The 19,568-nt window shown below is 47.3% G+C and overlaps 6 protein-coding genes across 6 annotated transcripts in view; 3 read left to right on the plus strand and 3 right to left on the minus strand.

The window, feature by feature from the left end:
- Positions 1-741: 741 nt before the first annotated feature.
- Positions 742-1,752, minus strand: LOC131267505 (lipase member H-like). Its single transcript, XM_058270402.1, has one exon. The coding sequence runs from the start codon at positions 1,750-1,752 to the stop codon at positions 742-744; it is 1,011 nt and encodes a 336-aa protein (XP_058126385.1).
- Positions 1,753-2,644: 892 nt separating this feature from the next.
- LOC131267514 (lipase member H-like) lies at positions 2,645-3,664 on the minus strand. Its single transcript, XM_058270413.1, has one exon. It carries the CDS (start codon positions 3,662-3,664, stop codon positions 2,645-2,647), a length of 1,020 nt encoding a protein of 339 aa, XP_058126396.1.
- Positions 3,665-4,069: 405 nt separating this feature from the next.
- Positions 4,070-5,248, minus strand: LOC131267523 (pancreatic triacylglycerol lipase-like). Its single transcript, XM_058270427.1, has 2 exons — positions 5,221-5,248; positions 4,070-5,034 (listed from the first exon to the last, which is right to left on the minus strand). The coding sequence occupies exons 1-2, from the start codon at positions 5,246-5,248 to the stop codon at positions 4,070-4,072; spliced, it is 993 nt and encodes a 330-aa protein (XP_058126410.1).
- Positions 5,249-5,966: 718 nt separating this feature from the next.
- LOC131267531 (pancreatic triacylglycerol lipase-like) lies at positions 5,967-7,079 on the plus strand. Its single transcript, XM_058270438.1, has 2 exons — positions 5,967-6,015; positions 6,106-7,079. The coding sequence occupies exons 1-2, from the start codon at positions 5,967-5,969 to the stop codon at positions 7,077-7,079; spliced, it is 1,023 nt and encodes a 340-aa protein (XP_058126421.1).
- A 365-nt stretch (positions 7,080-7,444) lies between these two features.
- Positions 7,445-8,467, plus strand: LOC131259743 (pancreatic triacylglycerol lipase-like). The gene has a single exon (XM_058261319.1). It carries the CDS (start codon positions 7,445-7,447, stop codon positions 8,465-8,467), a length of 1,023 nt encoding a protein of 340 aa, XP_058117302.1.
- A 1,153-nt stretch (positions 8,468-9,620) lies between these two features.
- Positions 9,621-19,568, plus strand: part of LOC131259737 (protein unzipped) — a 57,086-nt gene continuing 47,138 nt past the window's right edge. The window contains exons 1-3 of the mRNA XM_058261312.1: positions 9,621-9,732; positions 11,920-12,215; positions 12,392-12,753. The gene's annotated coding sequence lies outside the window, so the exon portion shown is untranslated. The remainder of the gene's footprint in view (positions 9,733-11,919; positions 12,216-12,391; positions 12,754-19,568) is intronic.

Below are 19,568 nucleotides of genomic sequence, written 5' to 3' on the forward strand. Positions count from 1 at the left end.
CTTTAAATGTAATAAACTGAATCATACTTTCGTAGCCATGCCTTTCAATTTATAGTATTGTCATTGTATAGTTAAATGTTCTGTTCTGTTCTTGTTATTTGTTTTGATTGTTTTGTGTTATTAATTCACGATAATACGCTAGTAAAACCATGTTATATTAAAATAATTTGAGTACAGTATAAATTTATGTTATGTTTATTGTAAATAATATTATTATTTATTTGTTGAAAATGTTTGCCATTCGAGCCTTAAAATTGTAGCTTTACAATTGAAGCGCGTAGGATGGGAGCTAAGAGGCTTATATTACCTTTCGGATTATAAATTTAGTACTATATTCAAAAAACGTTCAATATCATTTTCAAACCAATAAAACACAATTAAAGGTGTTTACATTTGCGCTTTCGTTTTCTTTCTTATCATCTAATCAAGGGGTCACCAAACTTTTTTTAACGCGGGCCGCATTGAGTGGAATAACCGTAACGTTGAGCCACATTTACCCAAGGAGGAGAGGGTCGTAGTTTGGAGACCCCTGATCTAATTCGTCTATGCTAACCTCTGGCCTAACCTACGTACGCGCATAACAATTACGGACTCCCAGAACATTACATCTGTTTTTCCCTAATATTTGTTAATACTGCAAATTCTCTTATTTTTAGTTTTAAATCTCGCACATTTTCATAATTAAATTCATAGCATTCCGAAGTACTCATATTTTTGCATTTATTTTCGGTATCCTATAGCTTATCCTCTCGCAAATGGAGCAGCATCGTTCGTGGACAAAATATAGACTCCAGTGACCCCTCGGCCATAGTTGGATGGCTCTCCGCCCATGTTAGCATCGGGTCCACTTGGCGTGCAGCTTCCCGCTACCACTTCCTGCATGCCGGCACAGCGAGTTGACCGGAACGGAACGGAGCTGGTGATGGACTCGGCAAAGAACGTCGGGGCACGATCATGGGCACAGGTACCGACTATATCGGTTCCACAGCCGGGCTGTGACCGACCACCGTTCGGTACGAACGTTGCCTGACCCATCGGTTCGGTGTTACCCAGAAGTCCGGCGTTGGTCATGATCATCTCGACGTAGCGTCCATCCGCAGGCGAAACAGCATCTGCTTGTCCCAACGAAAACAACGGTCCTGCTGGGTCGAGTGCAATCACAGTGTTAACACGTCCTTGCTGGCCTTTTCCGGCGTTTCCTGCCACATGAGCTCCAAGACTGAATCCGATCAGGTAAATGTCATCCGTGGATGCTCCGGCGGCGACAAGTTGATCAATGAACGAAGCCACCGCAGCTCCGGTTGGTCCGACAGCATTACGGGAAGCGACGTAGTTGGGGTTTTGAGCTCCAACACTCCAGTCCACACTGATGACGTTGTACTGGCCGCGGCTAAGGTATTGATTGCGGATGTTTGTGTTCATACCATCGTTTCCATGGCTGGTCCAGCCGTGGATGGTGATGCGTGTTGGATGAGCCGGATTGAAGTTCGAGGCCGCAATGGAGGCCGGATTGCCGAACTCAAGAACCTGTGCCGTAGTCGGATTGGCCTGGGTGAAGAGGCGGTAGATCAGGTCCTGTTCAGGAATGAACAAGGGCGCAGCAGTATCCTCCGGAAGATCGTACGGATTTGTGTTCACCAGGTGAAGCCTTCCATTGGAATCTGGTACTAGATGCCAGTTGGAGTCCGTTATAGGTTGTGCTGTAACCAGCATCAACGATGCGGCCACAAGGATTAAAACACTTCGGGCCATTTTTTAGATACTCAGGCTCGCTGTAGGCAACTGCGGCTTGCGACTGTGGGGGTCGCGAAACAAACCACCTTATTTTATAATGTTTGCTTCATCATGGGGGTCGACAACGTGATCAAAGATAATCACTTTTAAAGATAATGTTGGAGCAAATTCTTGTTATTGACCTAATAGCATTTTCCATATTTTTATCATGATGACTATACAAACTACTTCAACACGAATATCTGCAGAAAAATAAAGACTCGAAGCAAAGTTGTATTGGAAAGATTTGCTCAGGCTACCAATGCAAACAATACTTTTATAGATGTGTTAGTTATGTTCCACATTTGTAAAATATATTAGAATTCTGCGTCAATTTCATTATAATGTTGTGCATTCGAGAGAAGCCACAGGAAATTCTATGATTTCTGGAAATTTGATTCTCTTAAATTTATTAGATATAGCTTGTTAACTTGGAATCCAATAGCTATATCTATTTTAGAGCAAAAGAAGAATTTTCTTAAGCAAAGGGAAGCAAAGAAAGTTTCTTCTTCTTAGCGTAACGACCATATTGGTCGGTTGGGATTCGAACCCAAGCCGTCGAGCCCCGGCGCTCATAGGCCGATTTTATTACCGACGCTACCGCTCGGCTGTCGCGGATCCCCCCAAAGCAAGATTAGTAGACCAAATAAAGAAGCCATTAATAGCATAGCCTTAAATGGGTGGACGTCCTCTAAAAAATCATTCTGTAGCGATGCCAATACATTATATTTGTTTTTCCTATCATGTTTTTGGAGGCTATTATTTCTTACAATTGTAGTTTCAATAGTAGAAGCATTATAATGATTGTATTTAAAGACATTTCCTTTTCAAGCTTTATTCTATTTTTATTTTCGATATCCGAGTCGTAGTCTTATCCTCTGGCAAATGGAGCAGCATCGTTTGTGGTCAAGAAGTAGACTCCAGTGACCCCTCGGCCATAGTTGGAAGGCTCTCCTCCCATGTTAGCATCGGGTCCACTTGGCGTGCAGCTTCCCGCTACCACTTCCTGTAAACCGGCACAGCGGGTTGACCGGAACGGAACGGAGCTGGTGATAGACTCGGCAAAGAAGGCAGGAGCACGACCATGGGCACAGCCACCGGCAATATCGGTTCCACAGCCGGGCTGTGACCGGCCACCGTTCGGTGCGAAGGTTGCTTGACCCATAGGATCGGTGTTACCCAGAAGTCCGGCGTTGGTCATGATCATCTCGACGTAGCGTCCATCCGCAGGCGAGACAGCATCTACTTGTCCCAACGAAAACAACGGTCCTGCAGGGTCGAGTGCAATCACAGTGTTAATACGTCCTTGCTGCCCTTTGCCGGCATTTCCTGCCACATGAGCTCCAAGACTGAATCCAACAAGGTACATGTTATCCGGGGAAGCACCGGCGGCGATAAGCTGGTCAATGAATGAAGCAAGTGCCGCTCCAGCTGGTCCGACAGCATTCCGGGCAGCGATATAGTTGGGGTTTACCGCTCCGGCACTCCAATCCACACTGATGACGTTGTATTGACCGAGACTAAGGTATCGATCACGGATGTTTGTGTTCATACCATCGTTACCATTACTGTTCCAGCCGTGGATGGTAAAGCGCGTCGGATGGGCCGGGTTGAAGTTCGAGGCCGCAATGGAGGCCGGATTGCCGAACTCAAGAACCTGTGCCGTAGTCGGATTGGCCTGCGTGAAGAGGCGATAGATCAGGTCCTGCTCGGGATTGAACAGTGGCGCAACGGATGCAACGGAATCCTCTGGTAAATTGTACGGATTTGTGTTCACCAGGTGAAGCCTTCCATTGGAATCAGGCACTAGATGCCAGTTAGAGTCCGTTATAGGTTGTGCTGTAACCAGCATCAACGATGCGGCCACAAGAAGTAAGGCACTTTGAATCATTTTTGGGATATTATTTGAACTCACTAGACGCAACTAAGGCTTGCGACTACGAGGGTAGTGAAACAAACCACCTTATTTTATAACGTTTGCGGAGGTCGGCATCTTGATAAAAGATAATCAAATCTAAAGATAATGATGAAACAAACTCTTTCTATTGCCTTAAAAGCATTCCCGATAATATTACTTGATCATGATGACTATACAAACTTATTTTAGACCTTAAAAGAATATGGACTCGAAGCAAAGTTCAGTAGTATACGTGATTTTTCAAACATATGTTTTATCAAAAGTCTAAATAATACTCTGATTGATGTGTTGGACTCTTTGAAATTACAAAGATAAGAAACACAAACTTTCAGGGTTTTAGAGAATTTCCAAAGTCTTATATTTATTAGAATTAACTTATTATCCTTGAGCAAAGGGAGAGTTTCCATTGGTAGAGACAATGAAGAAGCCATTAACTCCACGGCCTTGGTTGGACGGTTCTCCACCCATGTTAGCCGATCCGGTATTGCTGCACTGTCCAGCGGTGATCTCGCCATGACTGGCGCAGCGTGTTGCCCGGAAACCAACCGGTGTCGACACCGATTCCGCGTACAGCTCGTGTGCCCTCGAATGGGCACAGTTACCAGACACATCGATACCACAGCCAGGCTGCGAACGGCCTCCGTTCGGGTAGAAGTTGGCATCCGAGAGCGGTAGATCGAAGCCAAGCAGACCCGCATTAGTGAAGACTGCCTCCGTGTACTGCGCGTCCCGTGGGGCCATGATGTCCGAATCAGCCAGCGAGAACAGCGGGCCGGCCGGGTCCAGACCGATGATGGTGTTCAGCTGGCCATTCTGTTGCTTACCAGCGTTACCCGCAGCGTGCGCACCGAGACTGTGTCCGATCAGATAGATATTGTTCCGGGACGTTCCGGAGGCCGACACAAGCGTGTTGACCATGCGCGAAACAATGTCTCCAACGGCCGCCACTCGGTTGCGGGCGGCAATGTAATTGACCGTCTGTGCACCTGCACCCCAGTCGACAGCGATCACGTTGAACTCCCCGATGCCGAGGTAGTTCTGGCGAATGTTGGCATGCAGGCCCGAGTCTGCTCCGCCGTTCCATCCGTGAATGGTAAAGCGCGTCGGGTGCGAAGCGATAAAGTTGGAGTTTTGCACCGAGGCGGGATTGTTCCACTCCAGAATCTGTCCGTGGGCAGGGTTACGACGTGTGAACAAGCGGAAGATCACATCCGTCTCCGCATTGAAGAGAGGTTCAACTTCGTTTTCGTTCGCCGGAAGGTTGTAGGGATTACTATTGACCAGCCGCAACCGTCCAGACTCATCCGGTACCAACTTCCAGTTGGAGGCATCAGAGGCCAGAGCTAAAACAAAGGATTGTCGGCTTCGTTACAAAAACGATGAACAACAAACAAAACAAACGGTATACTATACCTCCAAGGAGCTGCACAGCTACCAAGCAAAGAATCAACACCTTCGCCATATTAACCTCACTGCTGGGTGTAACGAAGATCAACCTCAATCGGCTTATCGAACGTGCCTTTTTATACCGTTCACTAACTTATCGCCTCCCGTCATATTTGGTGTACGCATGAAGGCGTAATTAATCACTCTACGATACGGTGCCACCGATGGTGCTTATTTTTCACGTCAACCATCTGGCCCGATCTGCGTCACAAATATTTGACCCCCCGCGCGATAAACGCAGAAGGATGTGTTCTTATCAAGTGAGTTAAGCTTCTGCTAATCTTGAGCTGGTGAAACACACAAAATAACTTTGTGCGTAGGGCGCAAATTAGTAAGTTTTGTTTATCACGTGTTTTGGAGCAAACTTATTTGATGTATGTGACGTTGCAGTGAACTTCCAAACGAATCCTAATCGCCGTTGCACGTTTGAAACACGGACAATGTTCCATATCCCTTTTCGGTGGCACACCTGCGAAGACTGTTGATAGGCGCCAAAGAACGCACCTCCAAACTTTCCCACCATAAAACAATCAACACAGACCTCCGCGCTTATCTCGCGGTGGAATGATCGCTAAATGAATTTGCTAGAAATATTACTACCTTCAACATTGAACGACTGTCCACGATGCGGTAGCAACATTTGGTCCTATTGTCCAATCTCATCCCGCTCCCGAATGCGCCTTGCGCTAAGGCTATATCGGCTAATCAGTGCAAAGCCGATAAGGTGTTTTGTAGCACGTTTGTTTCCTACTCCTGGGGGTGCTATAAAACACCTCCCTAAGCAAGGGATTGCTGTCAGTAAGATTAAACCGATCTAAGGAGTACCAAGATGTATCGTAACACCGCTGCTCTGCTGCTCCTCGGCCTTATTGCCGCAGGTAGGTTTACATTCGAGTCTTCTCGAAAGACTCATATCTTGAGATATTGAAATCGACTTCGTGACATTTGATCTATTCTCGTTCCACTAGTGAACGCTGCCTCGCTGTCATCCCCGGCATCGGACAAATGGATGCTGATCCCGGACGGTAACGGTCGGTTGCATCTGGCCAACCTGAACCCGTACAACATTGATGAGACGGTTCCGGAGCCTCATTTCACTGCCGGTACTGACACCATCTTCCGGCTGTACACCCGCGCCAACCGGGACACGCCACAGGTCGTTCAACTGGGACAGGCCCCCACGCTGTCCGCATCGAACTTCAACCCAGCCAACCCGACCCGCTTCATCATCCACGGATGGAACAACAACGGTTTCTCGGAGGTGAACATGATGCTGAAAGATGCCTGGTTGACTCGGGACGAGTTCAACGTGTTCACCGTCGACTGGGGAGTCGGTGCTGAGACGATCAACTATCCCTTCGCCCGGGCGCGTGTCTCTGCCGTTGGCAACGTGGTGTCGACCTTCATTAACTTCCTGCAGGCCAACACCGGTATCAGCTACGGAAGCGTTAGCATCGCCGGACACAGTCTCGGTGCGCATGCCGCCGGTAACGCGGGCTTCTTCCAGTCTGGACGGCTGAACACGATCTTCGGCATGGATCCGGCATTGCCTCTGTTTTCGTTGGACAGCAACGATCGCATCACGCTGAATGACGCACAGTACGTCGAGTCGATCCACACCAATGCTGGCCTGCTGGGCTTCGATCTACCCCTTGGACAGGCTTCGTTCTATCCGAACGGAGGACGCACACAGCCAGGTTGTGGTGTCGACATCGCCGGCGCATGCGCTCACGGTCGCGCCTACGAGTTCCTCGCCGAGTCGATCGTTTCCGGTGGGTTCACCTCGGTACAGTGCGGTTCGTACGATGAAATTCTTACCGGAACCTGCAGCGTGGCGGGTCCGAGCCGTCCGATGGGTGGAGAGCCGTCGAACTTTGACACCGGTACCTCGGGCGTCTTCACGCTGACTACCCGTGCCGCTACTCCTTTCTCGCTGGGATAAAGCTTGCCAACTCACCTCCGGCAACATCGTCGAAGCTTTCGTTTGTAGCTTAAGAAATACATCTGACACTTATCTTTATCAACCTACTGATTGCCTTTTGTCTTTGACGTCACGATATGGGGAGGAGCTTCCAGATTGATGGGATTTGTTTTATGGTTTAACGATGCCCTTTTTGCGCCGTTTTTTTGGCGAGAGGGAAGTCGACATAATTCGACAGGCAGGATTAAATAGTATCCGAATTATCTGATTCGAGGTATCTCGCACGCCCAACCCCCGTCCCTCCGATAAGAGTCCCCTGGGTATGATAAGGAGCGCCAATAAAAGACTACGTCGGGGGTCCAGGATGGATCAGTGATTGCAGAAACATGAAGGCCGCTACGTTGGTACTAGGTGTTGTTGGACTGGCTGCGTTGGTCAGTGCCGCCCCGCTGGAGGTCAGTCCCTGGGCTTTGGTGCCCGATGGTCAGGGCCGGCTCCATCTCCTCAACGTGAACCCGTACGACGTTCCCACCAGCGACGCTGAGGTCGAGCCACTGTTCAACCCCGAGACGGATGTCGTGTTCCGTCTGTACACCCGTCGCAACCCGGTCCACCCGCAGGTGATCAACTGGAACAGCCAGGCTTCGGTGTCGGGCAGCAACTTCAACCCGGCTCATCCGACGCGCTTCCTCATCCACGGATTCCTGGAGGGTGAGGACGCCAGTCTGCACTGGAGCATCAAGGATCACTTTATCCGCATCGGCGAATTCAACATCGTCAACGTGGACTGGGGTGCAGGTTCGCAGACGATCAACTACATTGCCGCCCGTAACCGTGTCGGTGCCGTCGGTGAAATCATCTCGCGCATGATCAACACGATCGTATCCGCGACGGGAGCATCCCGGGATAACATCAACCTGATCGGACACAGTCTCGGGGCGCACGTTGCAGCTAACGCTGGCAAGCACCAGAACGGACAGCTGAACACCATCATCGGTCTGGACCCGGCCGGTCCGCTGTTCTCGAATGGCCAGGCGGACCTTTTCGGTGCCAACGATGCCCACTACACGGAGGCGATCTACACGAACGCTGGTCTGCTCGGGTTCGATCAACCGCTGGCCCACGCCAACTTCTACCCGAACGGTGGACGCTCGCAGCCCGGATGCATCCTGGACATTGCCGGTATCTGTGCGCACAACCGTGTGAACGATTTCTACGCCGAGTCCGTCTCGTCGTCCGTGGGCTTCCGGTCGGTGCGTTGCGCAGATCATGGTGAAATCCTTGGCGGACGCTGCACTCCGAGTGGCGCCAACGCGAACATGGGCGGTGAGCCGTCGAACCGTGGACGCGGTGTTTCGGGTGTGTACCATCTGACCACCAACTCCAACTCGCCGTTTGCTCAAGGTTAAACCGTTCCCTTTTCAACAATAAAGACTCCTTTGTAAATAGTACCGAATGTGATTTTTAATAAAAAAAATGTTGTTACATGAAAAATATGTTCGTTTTGGAGGGTCTTTGAAGCAGTAAATGTGGGCTGCTGCGTGATTGGGACTTTCCAGTGACAGTTATTTTTAGTGGCGATTTATCTTATCAAACTTCCTGCCGATCGACAAAATGCCACTAATCTGACGTTATTTATAAAAATGTAAACTCATCCATGTAGCAAAAAACCCGCTGAAACAAATTCTTGCACAGCTAAAACGTGTCCATGGCCTACACAAAATATTTGTTTTGTCTTTAAATTTATCGTGTGTATATTTTTCAAATAATTTCTTTAAAATAGAAAGTTGTGTAGATAAACCGTGAGATGTTCGTCAACAGTCCTTACATAAAGATAAAAAATAATCCAACTGAAGAAACACGGATACAAATAAAACATGTTCTGAATGTTGTCAAATCGATCACGCAAATTAACCTTACAATGGATGACGGTTAATAGCTGGATTTCCTAGATCGGTCATCAACTTTTTGAGGACTTCTAGTTAGTTGTTCAATACAACCAGAATTTTTAATTTAACACGGCATCTAATTCAAACGGAGGGAAAAGCGTAAACAAAGCTTGTGTAACCATATACCTAAATGTATGCAATAGGTGATACATTAATTCGTTAATTTCGAACTACGAGCAAGTTGTGACCAAGGTATTTGAAGCTTGTAGATGCCAGCTTGCGCGCTGCAGCTTCGTTCTAATGGTGGGTAAATCGAATCCCGAACTCCGAATCCCAATCCATCAATCTTATACTGTCCAAAGAGATTCTCAATGAAGATGTTTTTTTTTCGATTAAAATGTGAATCAGGTCATGTCGCGTCTCATCAAAGTCAAATAGATTCGCATGAAGTTAAAACCGAGTCAAATCGAGTCCCAAATAAATCAAATCTGATTCGAATCCCAATCGGATGAAATCTTTAGAATCCGCCTAGGGATCGAATCTTCGAATCTTCCGAATCCCGATTCTGCCAACCCTAATTCATTTGTCTCGGCTTCTTCCGCGTCAGTTTGAATCGGAACATTCTCGCGAGTGGTTGTGCAGTTTGTTGCAGCTCCACGTGGTGCGTAATATAAAGTGTGAATGCGGCAAAAAGAAGATTTCTAATGCGATGCGGTTCGGTGAATTTTATGCGAAGTGAAACTTAAACGGTGAAGAGTCGTTCAGATAAAATAAGTGGTTTTCATGTAAGTTTTCATAAGGCATGATTTGTTACATCAATCATTTGATCGCTTCTGCGTTTGAAATAAACGATCCTGTTCCGTGCTCTGCGCAGAGAAATGCCGGTTAAATCGTCAACAACACCTAACGGCTTGGGGGTCTTCGATTCGGTCTCCACTACCTCGCCACTACCTTCCACTTTCCTGCAGGACAACGCGGTAGCAAAAATACAAACGAACGGAAAGAAGGAAGCACTTTTGTTAGGCGCTCCTTCTCGCTCACGTAACGAATTGCAATGGTATGTGTGCGATTGTGCAAATGAAGGAAGTCCTCAGGTTTCAGGACTATCTACGACCATGTCTTTTTATTTTTCTTTTTAACCCAACTCGGACGCGTGGTTCCCCTTTTTATTCGTGTGTGCGCCAGAGCGAATGAAAATGCGAGCGTCAAGGAGGAAAATCAGCTCCACACTGGAAAAAGGGGACGAGAAAAAGAAAACTCTACACCCACCGTCTCGTTTTCTCTGTGGCACGAGTCGGACACGTACAAAAAAAATCGATACCAAGTTTTGCAATTTCTGTGCTCCTCCAACAAGGGGAGCGAAGGAAGAGGAACATCTTCTACCTTGGCTGCTTTTGAAGACCGCATTTTCATCCGAGTAAGCTGGGCTAATGTTACTCCCCCTGCTTAGCATCGCATTTTTCGCCCCATAATCTATGCTCCTTCATGTATTTGCCTGCGCCTACTTGATGGTTTGATCCTTTTGTGCCTCCACAAACAGTTGAAAGATACACAATTTGAAAACGTTCGCCTTACGTACCGGTCGGTTGAGAAATTTGAATGATATTTCACGGATGAATAATACGCGCTTTTGTTGGTTGTAAATCATTTTAAAAACAGCATGAAATTTAGCTTTAAAAAAATCTCCCTTTAGTTGTCTAGTCGTACTTATGCAACTAAAAACTTAAAGTTTTATTGACGCAAAAATGGCAACAATGAAAATATTCTGTATTCCGTTATCACCAATTCACTTGGCCTTCAGAAAGTAAACCCATTATCATCCACAAAGATTTCTGATCAATTCACAATCACCAGCTAACCATTCCGGTAGCATATTTCTCCAATGTTGGACCACCTTCTGAACACATTTTACATTCCTTTGCTAATTAACTCTAAGGAATCGTAATGATCTACCTAAGACTACATCATCTTTGTCTTGTTCATCAAACTTCATCTTTCTCAAAAGTAGGGCCTCTTAGATAATTTGGGAATAAATTGAATTGAAATTCTTATCGGTAATTAGAGCTTATGACACGCCGGAAAAGCCGCTCACAAAGAACCACATGAAAGGCAGGGTTTCCTGCTAAAGAAACAGAAGGTTTTCCCATCGCGATCTCGCGCACATCCAATGAAACCTGCTCAGAAGAATCAGTTTCCTGCGGTTTCCGGCCGGTACCTCGGGAGGAAAACTTTGTCCTTTGAAGAAGAGAAGCGCTTCCCTGGAAATTTGACCACCGCACGGTTTGCATTGAAGAAGTTGTCGGGTGGAGATGAGAGAATCCTTGCATCCCGGCCAGCTGGTGCTACTTCCGCCCTTTTGGACCAACGCCACCAACACACACGCCACAACGGCAACAACGTAGCAACATGAAACAAATGCCACGCAAACAAACACACACGCACACGCTGAGGAGCCACAATGGCTACGGACGCCAACCGAAGGGACGCAGGAAAAACGGATCAATCCGCCCTACAAATCGGCGCCCCAATCCGGACGCCCGATGTCGTCATCGGGGTGCCAGGACACGTCGCGCTGGCACGCGCGCTGGTGTTCGTGTGGCCTTCGGTTACGGTAGTTGTGTATCGTTGTGTCGGGGCGAGCTCGCAAAAGGATCCAACGGTAGCATAAGCGGGCCCAACATAAACATTAAATTACTCACGCCTCACGAGCAAACGTCGGGAAACGAAACAGGGGGGAAGTTGGAGAGCACGAGAAAATGTAGAACGAAAACACATTCATCTGTGGTTCTGCCCTTTTTGGGCTGGGAAAAGGGGATGAAGGGTCGGTGGGGTTTCGTTTCCCTGGGAGATAATCGGGGACTGGGATCAGGGGAGGGCAAGCTGAATGGACCAGCAGTCTGGTGAGTCATAAATTAAACTCGCAATAACTCCTCGCCCCCCGTCTTCTCTTGTCTTGTTTTTCCCACCCGCAGGCTATCATCCCAGCAGGAGGACTCGTAACAGGATTTTGGAAACTGCTACTCCGCTTCTCCGGTGTTTGTGTGCGCCACAAAAGGGATATAAGGAGGGAGCGAGAGCTGTCAGTTGTTGCGAAAAAAGGATACGAGCTGGTTTTCCCCCAACGGCGTTGACCAACGGAACGGTGTTTTCCTTCTCTTGTGCACGCGGGTTTTTGGCGCGAGGATAGTTCGTCCTCCAACCGATTCGGTGTGTGGAATTACGCTGAATATATAATTTGTCTGGTGCTGTGGAGGTGTCAATCGAGCTGGTAATTAGTGCATGTGTGCAGTGCAAGTCGAAGTTGCAGAAAGAAAAGCAAAGAAAATTGCAAAACGGCGCCAATATTCGTGCGTGCCAATATTCGTTCGGCTGTCGCGTCCAGGCCTGGAAAAGTGTTAATTAGTGGTGGCTACGTGCCGGCGCCTCTTTTGATTTTTTTTCCAGCGGAATAAAATCCTATCGATCGTGCCACAACAAAGTGATAAGCAGTAGTAGCCTTTCCGTGTTTTGTGTGATTGTGTTATTGTCGGGTTTGAAGTAGAAATTTCAGCACATTTCCACAGCCGGGAAGCTCGACGTGTGAAAACGGTGGACCGAGTGTGCTAGTGAGCAGTGAAAGAGAAAAAAATAGTGTAGAAAAGGAGGGAAAAGTGGATTATTCAAGCTAAGGATTACTCACTACGTCACGTGGTGCGAGGAAACCCATAATCAGAAAACCGAGTGTTGCAGCTAATTTTTGCGAGTCGGAAAAGCCGTAAATACTTCCAATTCATCTCTGCCATTCATTACACACAATCGTTGAACATGTAAGTAAAGATAAAGAAACATAAGAAAAACCATGGTTGAAAACATCGTTCAATGAAAGTAGAAAAAAGAGGCAAAGCACTTTCCGCTTCTTTTTTTCTGCAAGACACAAATTTTTTCTTCGGTTGTTTTCATTCTTTCGGCTTTCCTTTACTTCTCGTTTCGACGTCTGTTCACAATTGCATTGCAATCATTTCACTTCCTGAATCCGTATCCAATCGAACCTGTTGTCGGAGGCACAGAAAAGACCCGGAATGGAAAGAAAACAAGGGCAAAATCCGCACCATTTACGCTCGCAGTTGTTGGGAAAATCAAACGCTGAATGGCAATAATCGCTGCTGATGACGGTCCATAACGCTGTGGAGTATGTTTTCCCAGCCGTACCAAACCGTTTTCCTTTCCACAATCGTACCGGTGGCGCATGAAACATACACTGGGTCCAATTGTTTCGAATCGTGCTCGAACATTTTGCAACCTTCCGAACCACCAACCATTGGAGAGCATATTTTCGGCTCTCATCTTTTGCGAGGTTTGGTAAATTTCCGCGCCCTGTTTACTTGTTTTTCCATCTTTTCACATTCTTATTTTAGAAGATTTCTCGGGGCAACGTCGTTGTGGGCACGTTTGAATTCGCATTGGCCCCGCTAATGGTTCTCGTAATGGCCGCAAGATAATTTGCGCAACTCATTAAACACGTATTATTGTTTTGGGTTTGGTGGATGGTTGTTTTTTTTTTATTCTGCTTCTCCATTGATCGTTTCCTGCTCGAGCCCCTCGAAGTACAATGTTTGCTCCAGATGGCAAACCCAACATTTGGATTCTTATTTCCTTGTTCCTTTTTTCATTCGTTGCATTGTGCCAATCCCAGAACAGATGGACCATTTGGAAGCGTTTGGCTAACATATTATTTCGTCCCCTGTATTTTTCCGTACGTTACCTTTTTGCTCGCAAATCCTGATTGCATCTTTATTTGGGTAACCAATTCGAGTGCCTGGCCCTGCCCATCCTAGTTTCGCTACAGGAACGCGACACAGTGACACAAATTGGCACAATTCTGCTTTCCCGGAAACCTACTTCCGGCAAATCGAGCGTAAGAAGTAAGCCCTCGCTGTGGTGACCGTAAAGGGCTCGATAACTCTGGCCTAATTCTAATCCTGACAACCCATCGACAGCTCACTTTCGTTTGTTTGAGCGCCCGGCAGGAGGTTTGGGATGGTAAAGTAGATTGATGGTGAGCAAGCAAACAGTTGTGAGGGAAAACAGAACTCAATCGGGCATAAAGGAAAGTTGCTTAGCGATGGCCAATCATACTGAAGTGGTTGAGAAGAAGAAAATAGAACAGACTAGAATAAATAGTAGCTTGGTTTGTGCTACATTTCCTCAGTAACCGACGAACTCTAATTAAATATTTCTACCGGAACAGACACATCATAAGTCGTCTCCTGTCATTTTGGCTTCTTTAATAAAATAGAAACATTCCACCAAAGCTTATCGTATCGGTACCAACCATTAAACGGGGCTGCATAAATTTTAATTATGGTATGGCGAACGAAGCTGTGCAGCGAAATGCACGTCGTAGATAAAACCCAACGCAGCCTTCCGCTCCGTTCCGGCAAGTGTCAATTAACTTTACAAAACGCTTCTACACATCTACCAAGCATTTCACCTGCATACAGCGCCCTGCTCCCAGCGAACCCTGGTCTACATAAAAAGAACCTTATCTTGCGGTCTCTGTTTTCATTTTCCCGCGGTGTAACGAGCGCGCGCGGTAGAGTAATTATTTCGCTTTCGGAACGCTTCTTTTTGCTTTTGGTTTTGGACGAAGGTGTTTGCTTGGCGGGAACCTACGGAGGTATGAGGCTGGTCACGGCTATGTAAGCACAGGAGGTGTCGGTGGTCCTGAGGCGAAAGCAATGAAAGGCTTCAGGGCGGGAGCAACAACAGAGGCATCGAAAGCGAGAAAGAATAATACAGTGAAAAAGCCCTTACATTTCGTCTTCGGGGAAAAAAGCAACAAACGTTAAACAATCTTTATCGCTTCAAGGCCAGAACTGGTTCCCCGGAAGAAGGAGCGATCTCGCAGCATAAGAAAGCTCACCACGGGGCAAGAAGGGAAGCTCACCGGCATTACTGCAGGAAAGCCGTTGAGCAGGAAGCCCAAAATACGTTAATCAAAAAACATACACGCCACAAAATTGCGCGCCCCAAGAAGTAAGCGTCGAAATACCACCGACTGGCTTCGAGTTCTGCGGGAGTTTTGTTTTTGATGGTTTGGTAATCGGGAGTAGCTCAAGCGTAGTAGTGGAAAAGTCGAAACGTAAAAAATACTGTACACTTGCATGTCGGTTGTCCAGCTCCGAGGGCAGAAGGAAGGAAGATTGCTTTAGAATTGTCGGTATTTTTTTTCCCCCTCTACCCACCAATCCCTTGCGCAATAATCTCTAATACCTTAATCAGACGCAACACCAGAGTGCGCGAGCACTAGAGCCGGCGGAAATGATGCTTTTAGGATTGTTTCATTTTTTTCCATTTGCTGTTGTCTGCTCCCATTTCATTAACTCAACTCGACTTTGAAACATAACAGGACCGAACGCACCGAACGAAATGACTCATGGAATGGACGGATGGTGGTTTTGTTTCGCGGTCCGCTGGACCGCGCTGAAGGCCGAAGTAAGCCACCGGGAAAAAGGGTTTCCTAGCTCTGTCTGTTGGGCGCATATTATGTCGGTAACGGTATATTTACATCGACGAAACGAACGGCAGTTTGCTTGCCTTTCGCAAAAGAGAGGGAGATATGCAGCCGGACCCCTACATCAAGCGAAGCGTCTCGAGTGGCGGCCAACTTCTTTCAAGAAGAAGCTATAATTCTGCCTCGATTATGATTATGACGATGATATGGATTAACTACCCAACGAGCGCGTACTATTTGTAATTCCAACACTGAATTCGGCACCGGGAGATTAGAACTTCGAGTGGGAGTTATTGAGCAATTGCCATGGTTCCAAAGGAGTTTTTATTTATTGCTCCATTTGCGGGATGATTTAACGGAATTAATTCATCGTCCACAAGGCTACAGCAAAACAACTGCAGGAAAAGTTAAGCAACTTTTGAGGGTTTGTGGTGCCGAGGGAAAGAACTCACTAGCATTTGGAAGCAGCAACCATTTTCCTGTCTTGAATGAGTTCCAAAAACTTCCAATAAATTTGTCGGCAATAAAAACTATGCCTCAGTTTAAATGAGTATTTAATGCGTCAAAATATCCACCGACTGTTTATCCTCCCTCCCGTTTGGAGTTAATTCGTTCCCGAAATTTAAAGCATCCCTCTTTTTTACGTCTTCTGAATGGGTGGCTGAAGTGAGTCTCAAGGGTGTCTGTCACTTCAAGATAAGCTCGCCCCTCTCTCGTAATGAGCGTTTTCTTAACGGCTTTCGTCTATCCGTCAACCATCGGGACACTTCAATTATATCTTCCTTTCTTCCCGGGCCTTTAATCCGGCAACAGTTTTGGGTAGAAAAGGAAAGCCTTTGATGAGCAGAAGCCATCGAGTTGTACCGCCTCTAACGCCTTCGTACGATTTCAGCTTTTCGGTCGCGTACTCGGTATCTGCCTTGGTTGATTTGACGTTTTGTAAGCCTCTGCCTCTGGAGGGAAGGAGCCTGCTTTCCGTGTGACCACTTGTGGGACCATCGATAGCTCCCAGGTCACACCTCCACGAGGAACCTTTCACCAAAGTACCCCGTCGTACGCCCTTTGCTGAAGTGGAACTTTTATGGCTTTTCGATAAGATTGTTTCCCAAACATGGTTTTCGTGTTTGGCAGGGATTGTGCCGTTCTCGTGTACCACCTCGATCGTGCTTAGAGCGAGTTTTCCAAGACCATGGGAGTTATATCGGGACTTTCCGGTTGATTAAGCCATAACCGTGGTGGTGTGATGGTTGACAAAATCGGACCAGATCGTGCCGTGACGTGGACACCGCACATTAATTGCCTCAATTCCAATTTCTGCACATTACCATAGGAATAAAGCAACCGTTCTCTGCACAAGACGCCCCGACGTCCTATCTTAACCTTAACGAGCTCGGCATGTCGTATAAATCTCGAACAGGGACTACTGGCATGCGCAGGCCTACAAACTCACCTACGAGACACCGGGACGTAGATACGCGCTCGGCAGGGGATCCTCCAGGATACCCGGGCTTGGACTCGAGGCCATCATTATGATGAGTGCTGATAGTCACGGGCAATTATCATTCTTGACGGCGTGGCACGAAAACTTACCCGTGTCCGAACCGGGAACTCCCTTCAGACCGTCGCCCACGCCACAAATCCGTGCGATACAACGAAACGTAAGGCGCAGCTGAATGCGGAGCAAAAAAGAAAGTCATAAAATCTGACGATGTCGAGGCGTGCTCGGCAAACACGGACGGTAATGTACCAGCCTACATTATCCAGGAAGAGCACTAAGAAGGGGAGCAAAAAAAAGCAATCGTAAATGGGTTGGAAAATCAAGATGACTGCACGACGCGTCCCAATCTTTCTGCATGCTAGCATCTTGATTTCCTCGTCTAAGGAACGCCGTACCAGGGAATTGCGGGTACTTCACGTCGCTGCAATGGAAGGAGACGTTGTTTGCGGCGCTTGGCTTGTAAACAAACGATTGCCTCCTCGCATGTAACGAGCAGAGAAAGGCATTGGGAAGTGTGGGGACCGGGGGATCCCTTTGGCAATCACTTTACATATCTTCGCTGCCTTTGAAAGAGCTGGAATGCCAACGAGCCTCTAACACGTATCCCAATTTGATGCGCGAGAATGCAAACAATCCCTCTCGTCCTAGGTCACAAGATGGAGCTTCGCTGGAGTTCACTTCTTATCTGTCACCGTTTTTTTGCTGCTTCCACTTGTAATGTGTCATACATATTTTTTTGTTCTCCTAATTACAAGCGTAGAGCGTCTCAATGGCTCCCGCTCCCGCAATGGCTAGAACGTTGTCCGGTAGCTTATCGATGCCGCTGTAATTTAGGGCAGACGGAGTCGATGTCTTGTTTGTCTCGTTGTCGCCCGTGATTACTTTTTTAACAAGCTTCACAACAGCGCCCCCGATTTGGTTTGAAAGTCTCTAGAAGTGCCTACAATTTGGAACCATTTGTTGTTTCAAAGATGAGTTGTCTTTTGTCTTGTGTTTGTATTTCTTTTTGTACAGCTCGCGGGTTTCTCAGGCAAGTGTCCATTTCATTTTAACGTACAATGTCGAAAAAGGAAAACAATTCGAATCCTTTGATAAAAAAAAGACACCATTTAGACATTGTCTCATCTTCAGAACTTGTATCATGCCTTGTAAGGGTTCCTCTGTTTCGCCCACTATTGAAACTTTGTCACCGATGAATCAGTTAGGTTGGACGCTCAATTGATGTCAATTGAGATTGCAAAAGATCTGTCAACAACGATGGTGATACAGAGTCCGCCCAGGATTGGACAGGCTGACGACATTGGGATGTTTATTTTTGCTTCTGACTTATGATTTTGGACGGCATGAAAACAAGATGAATCGATCTGTTTGTCCACGGCCTACGTTGTGCGCTTAATTGTTTAATGGGCAAAGTGTGCCAACCCAATTTTCGCTCCAGTGAAGAACTCCACAAGAGCTTGGAGCTGATCGCCCGAGTAAGGTATGACCTCGTTCGATTGCTCGACCAAGTGATTTCATAGAAGTTGCATGGGTTTTTTTCCCGTTCCCATTTTCATTCATACGCCATTATCTTGTGTGACAGAAATAAATCAACTTCTTCCAAGGAAAAAGTATAACTCCACAGCGTAAATCGGGGTCACGCGGAATGGTAATCATGTAGGCTCAGCTCACTTGTTGGTGCCGATGTGCAGTGGCATAATTGCATGCCGGTCCCTTTCACCGGAACGCTGAAATGCGCCTGAGAATGCTCAACTTTCAATGATTCATTCGTTATGGTCAAAAGTTTCTCATTCATCGTATCGTGCGGTGCTTCCTGGAGATTTCGTTGTTCATAAACACCGGTGGGAAAGGATGGAGCATTAGGTCATCGCTCAAAGACCGCGGCCGGGCTTCTTACATGTTCTTCTGTGAGTGAGTCAACAGCATATTATGCTTAACTGATGCAGCGTTCTTATTTTAGACACGACCTGCCTTTCGTAAGCTGCAAAGCACGTTCCACAATCGCTCGTTCGCGTGTGGTTAGAGGCAATCTTGTAGAACGTTGGGCAGTGACGGTCCATGCTAGGATTATGGATGGAATGTGGCCCATCGCCATTGCCCACGGATGCGTAAAAGCGTTTCCCGAGGCCCGTTATGAGAGCAAGTGTGCTCGGGCAACGGTTGATTGATTCGTCTGCTGGAAGGAGTGCCCCGTTCCATGATCCCCACCGGGACCGGTTCTGCATACGGACATTTGACAGCTCATCACCGCGCATCGTGCTTTTACTCGAAAGCCTAATGGACATGTTACCGGTCTCTGAGGCTTCTCGTGACTTGCAATGGAGCGAACGGGAAGATGATGGGGAGAACACAGTGCAGACAGTGTTACCTTACCCGACCCGTTAGGCTGCCGTCTCGCGAAGAAAGCTATCGCTCGATCCCACTGTCACGGTGTGCGCGGAGTTGGTCCGGTCCGGTTGGACGAACGAAGACGAACGACACATCCATTCCCGGAGATGCGAGATGTCAGAAGACTGCGCACTAATTGGCGAGAGCCTAAAGAGAGGACTGGAACTGCGCGCGACATCGATCGATCCATCGATTTATTCTTAATTGATCACCGACACCGAGAAGTTGCCGATTTCCAGCTT

This window comes from Anopheles coustani, chromosome 3 (assembly GCF_943734705.1).
Source record: "Anopheles coustani chromosome 3, idAnoCousDA_361_x.2, whole genome shotgun sequence".
Lineage (NCBI taxonomy): Eukaryota > Metazoa > Arthropoda > Insecta > Diptera > Culicidae > Anopheles > Anopheles coustani.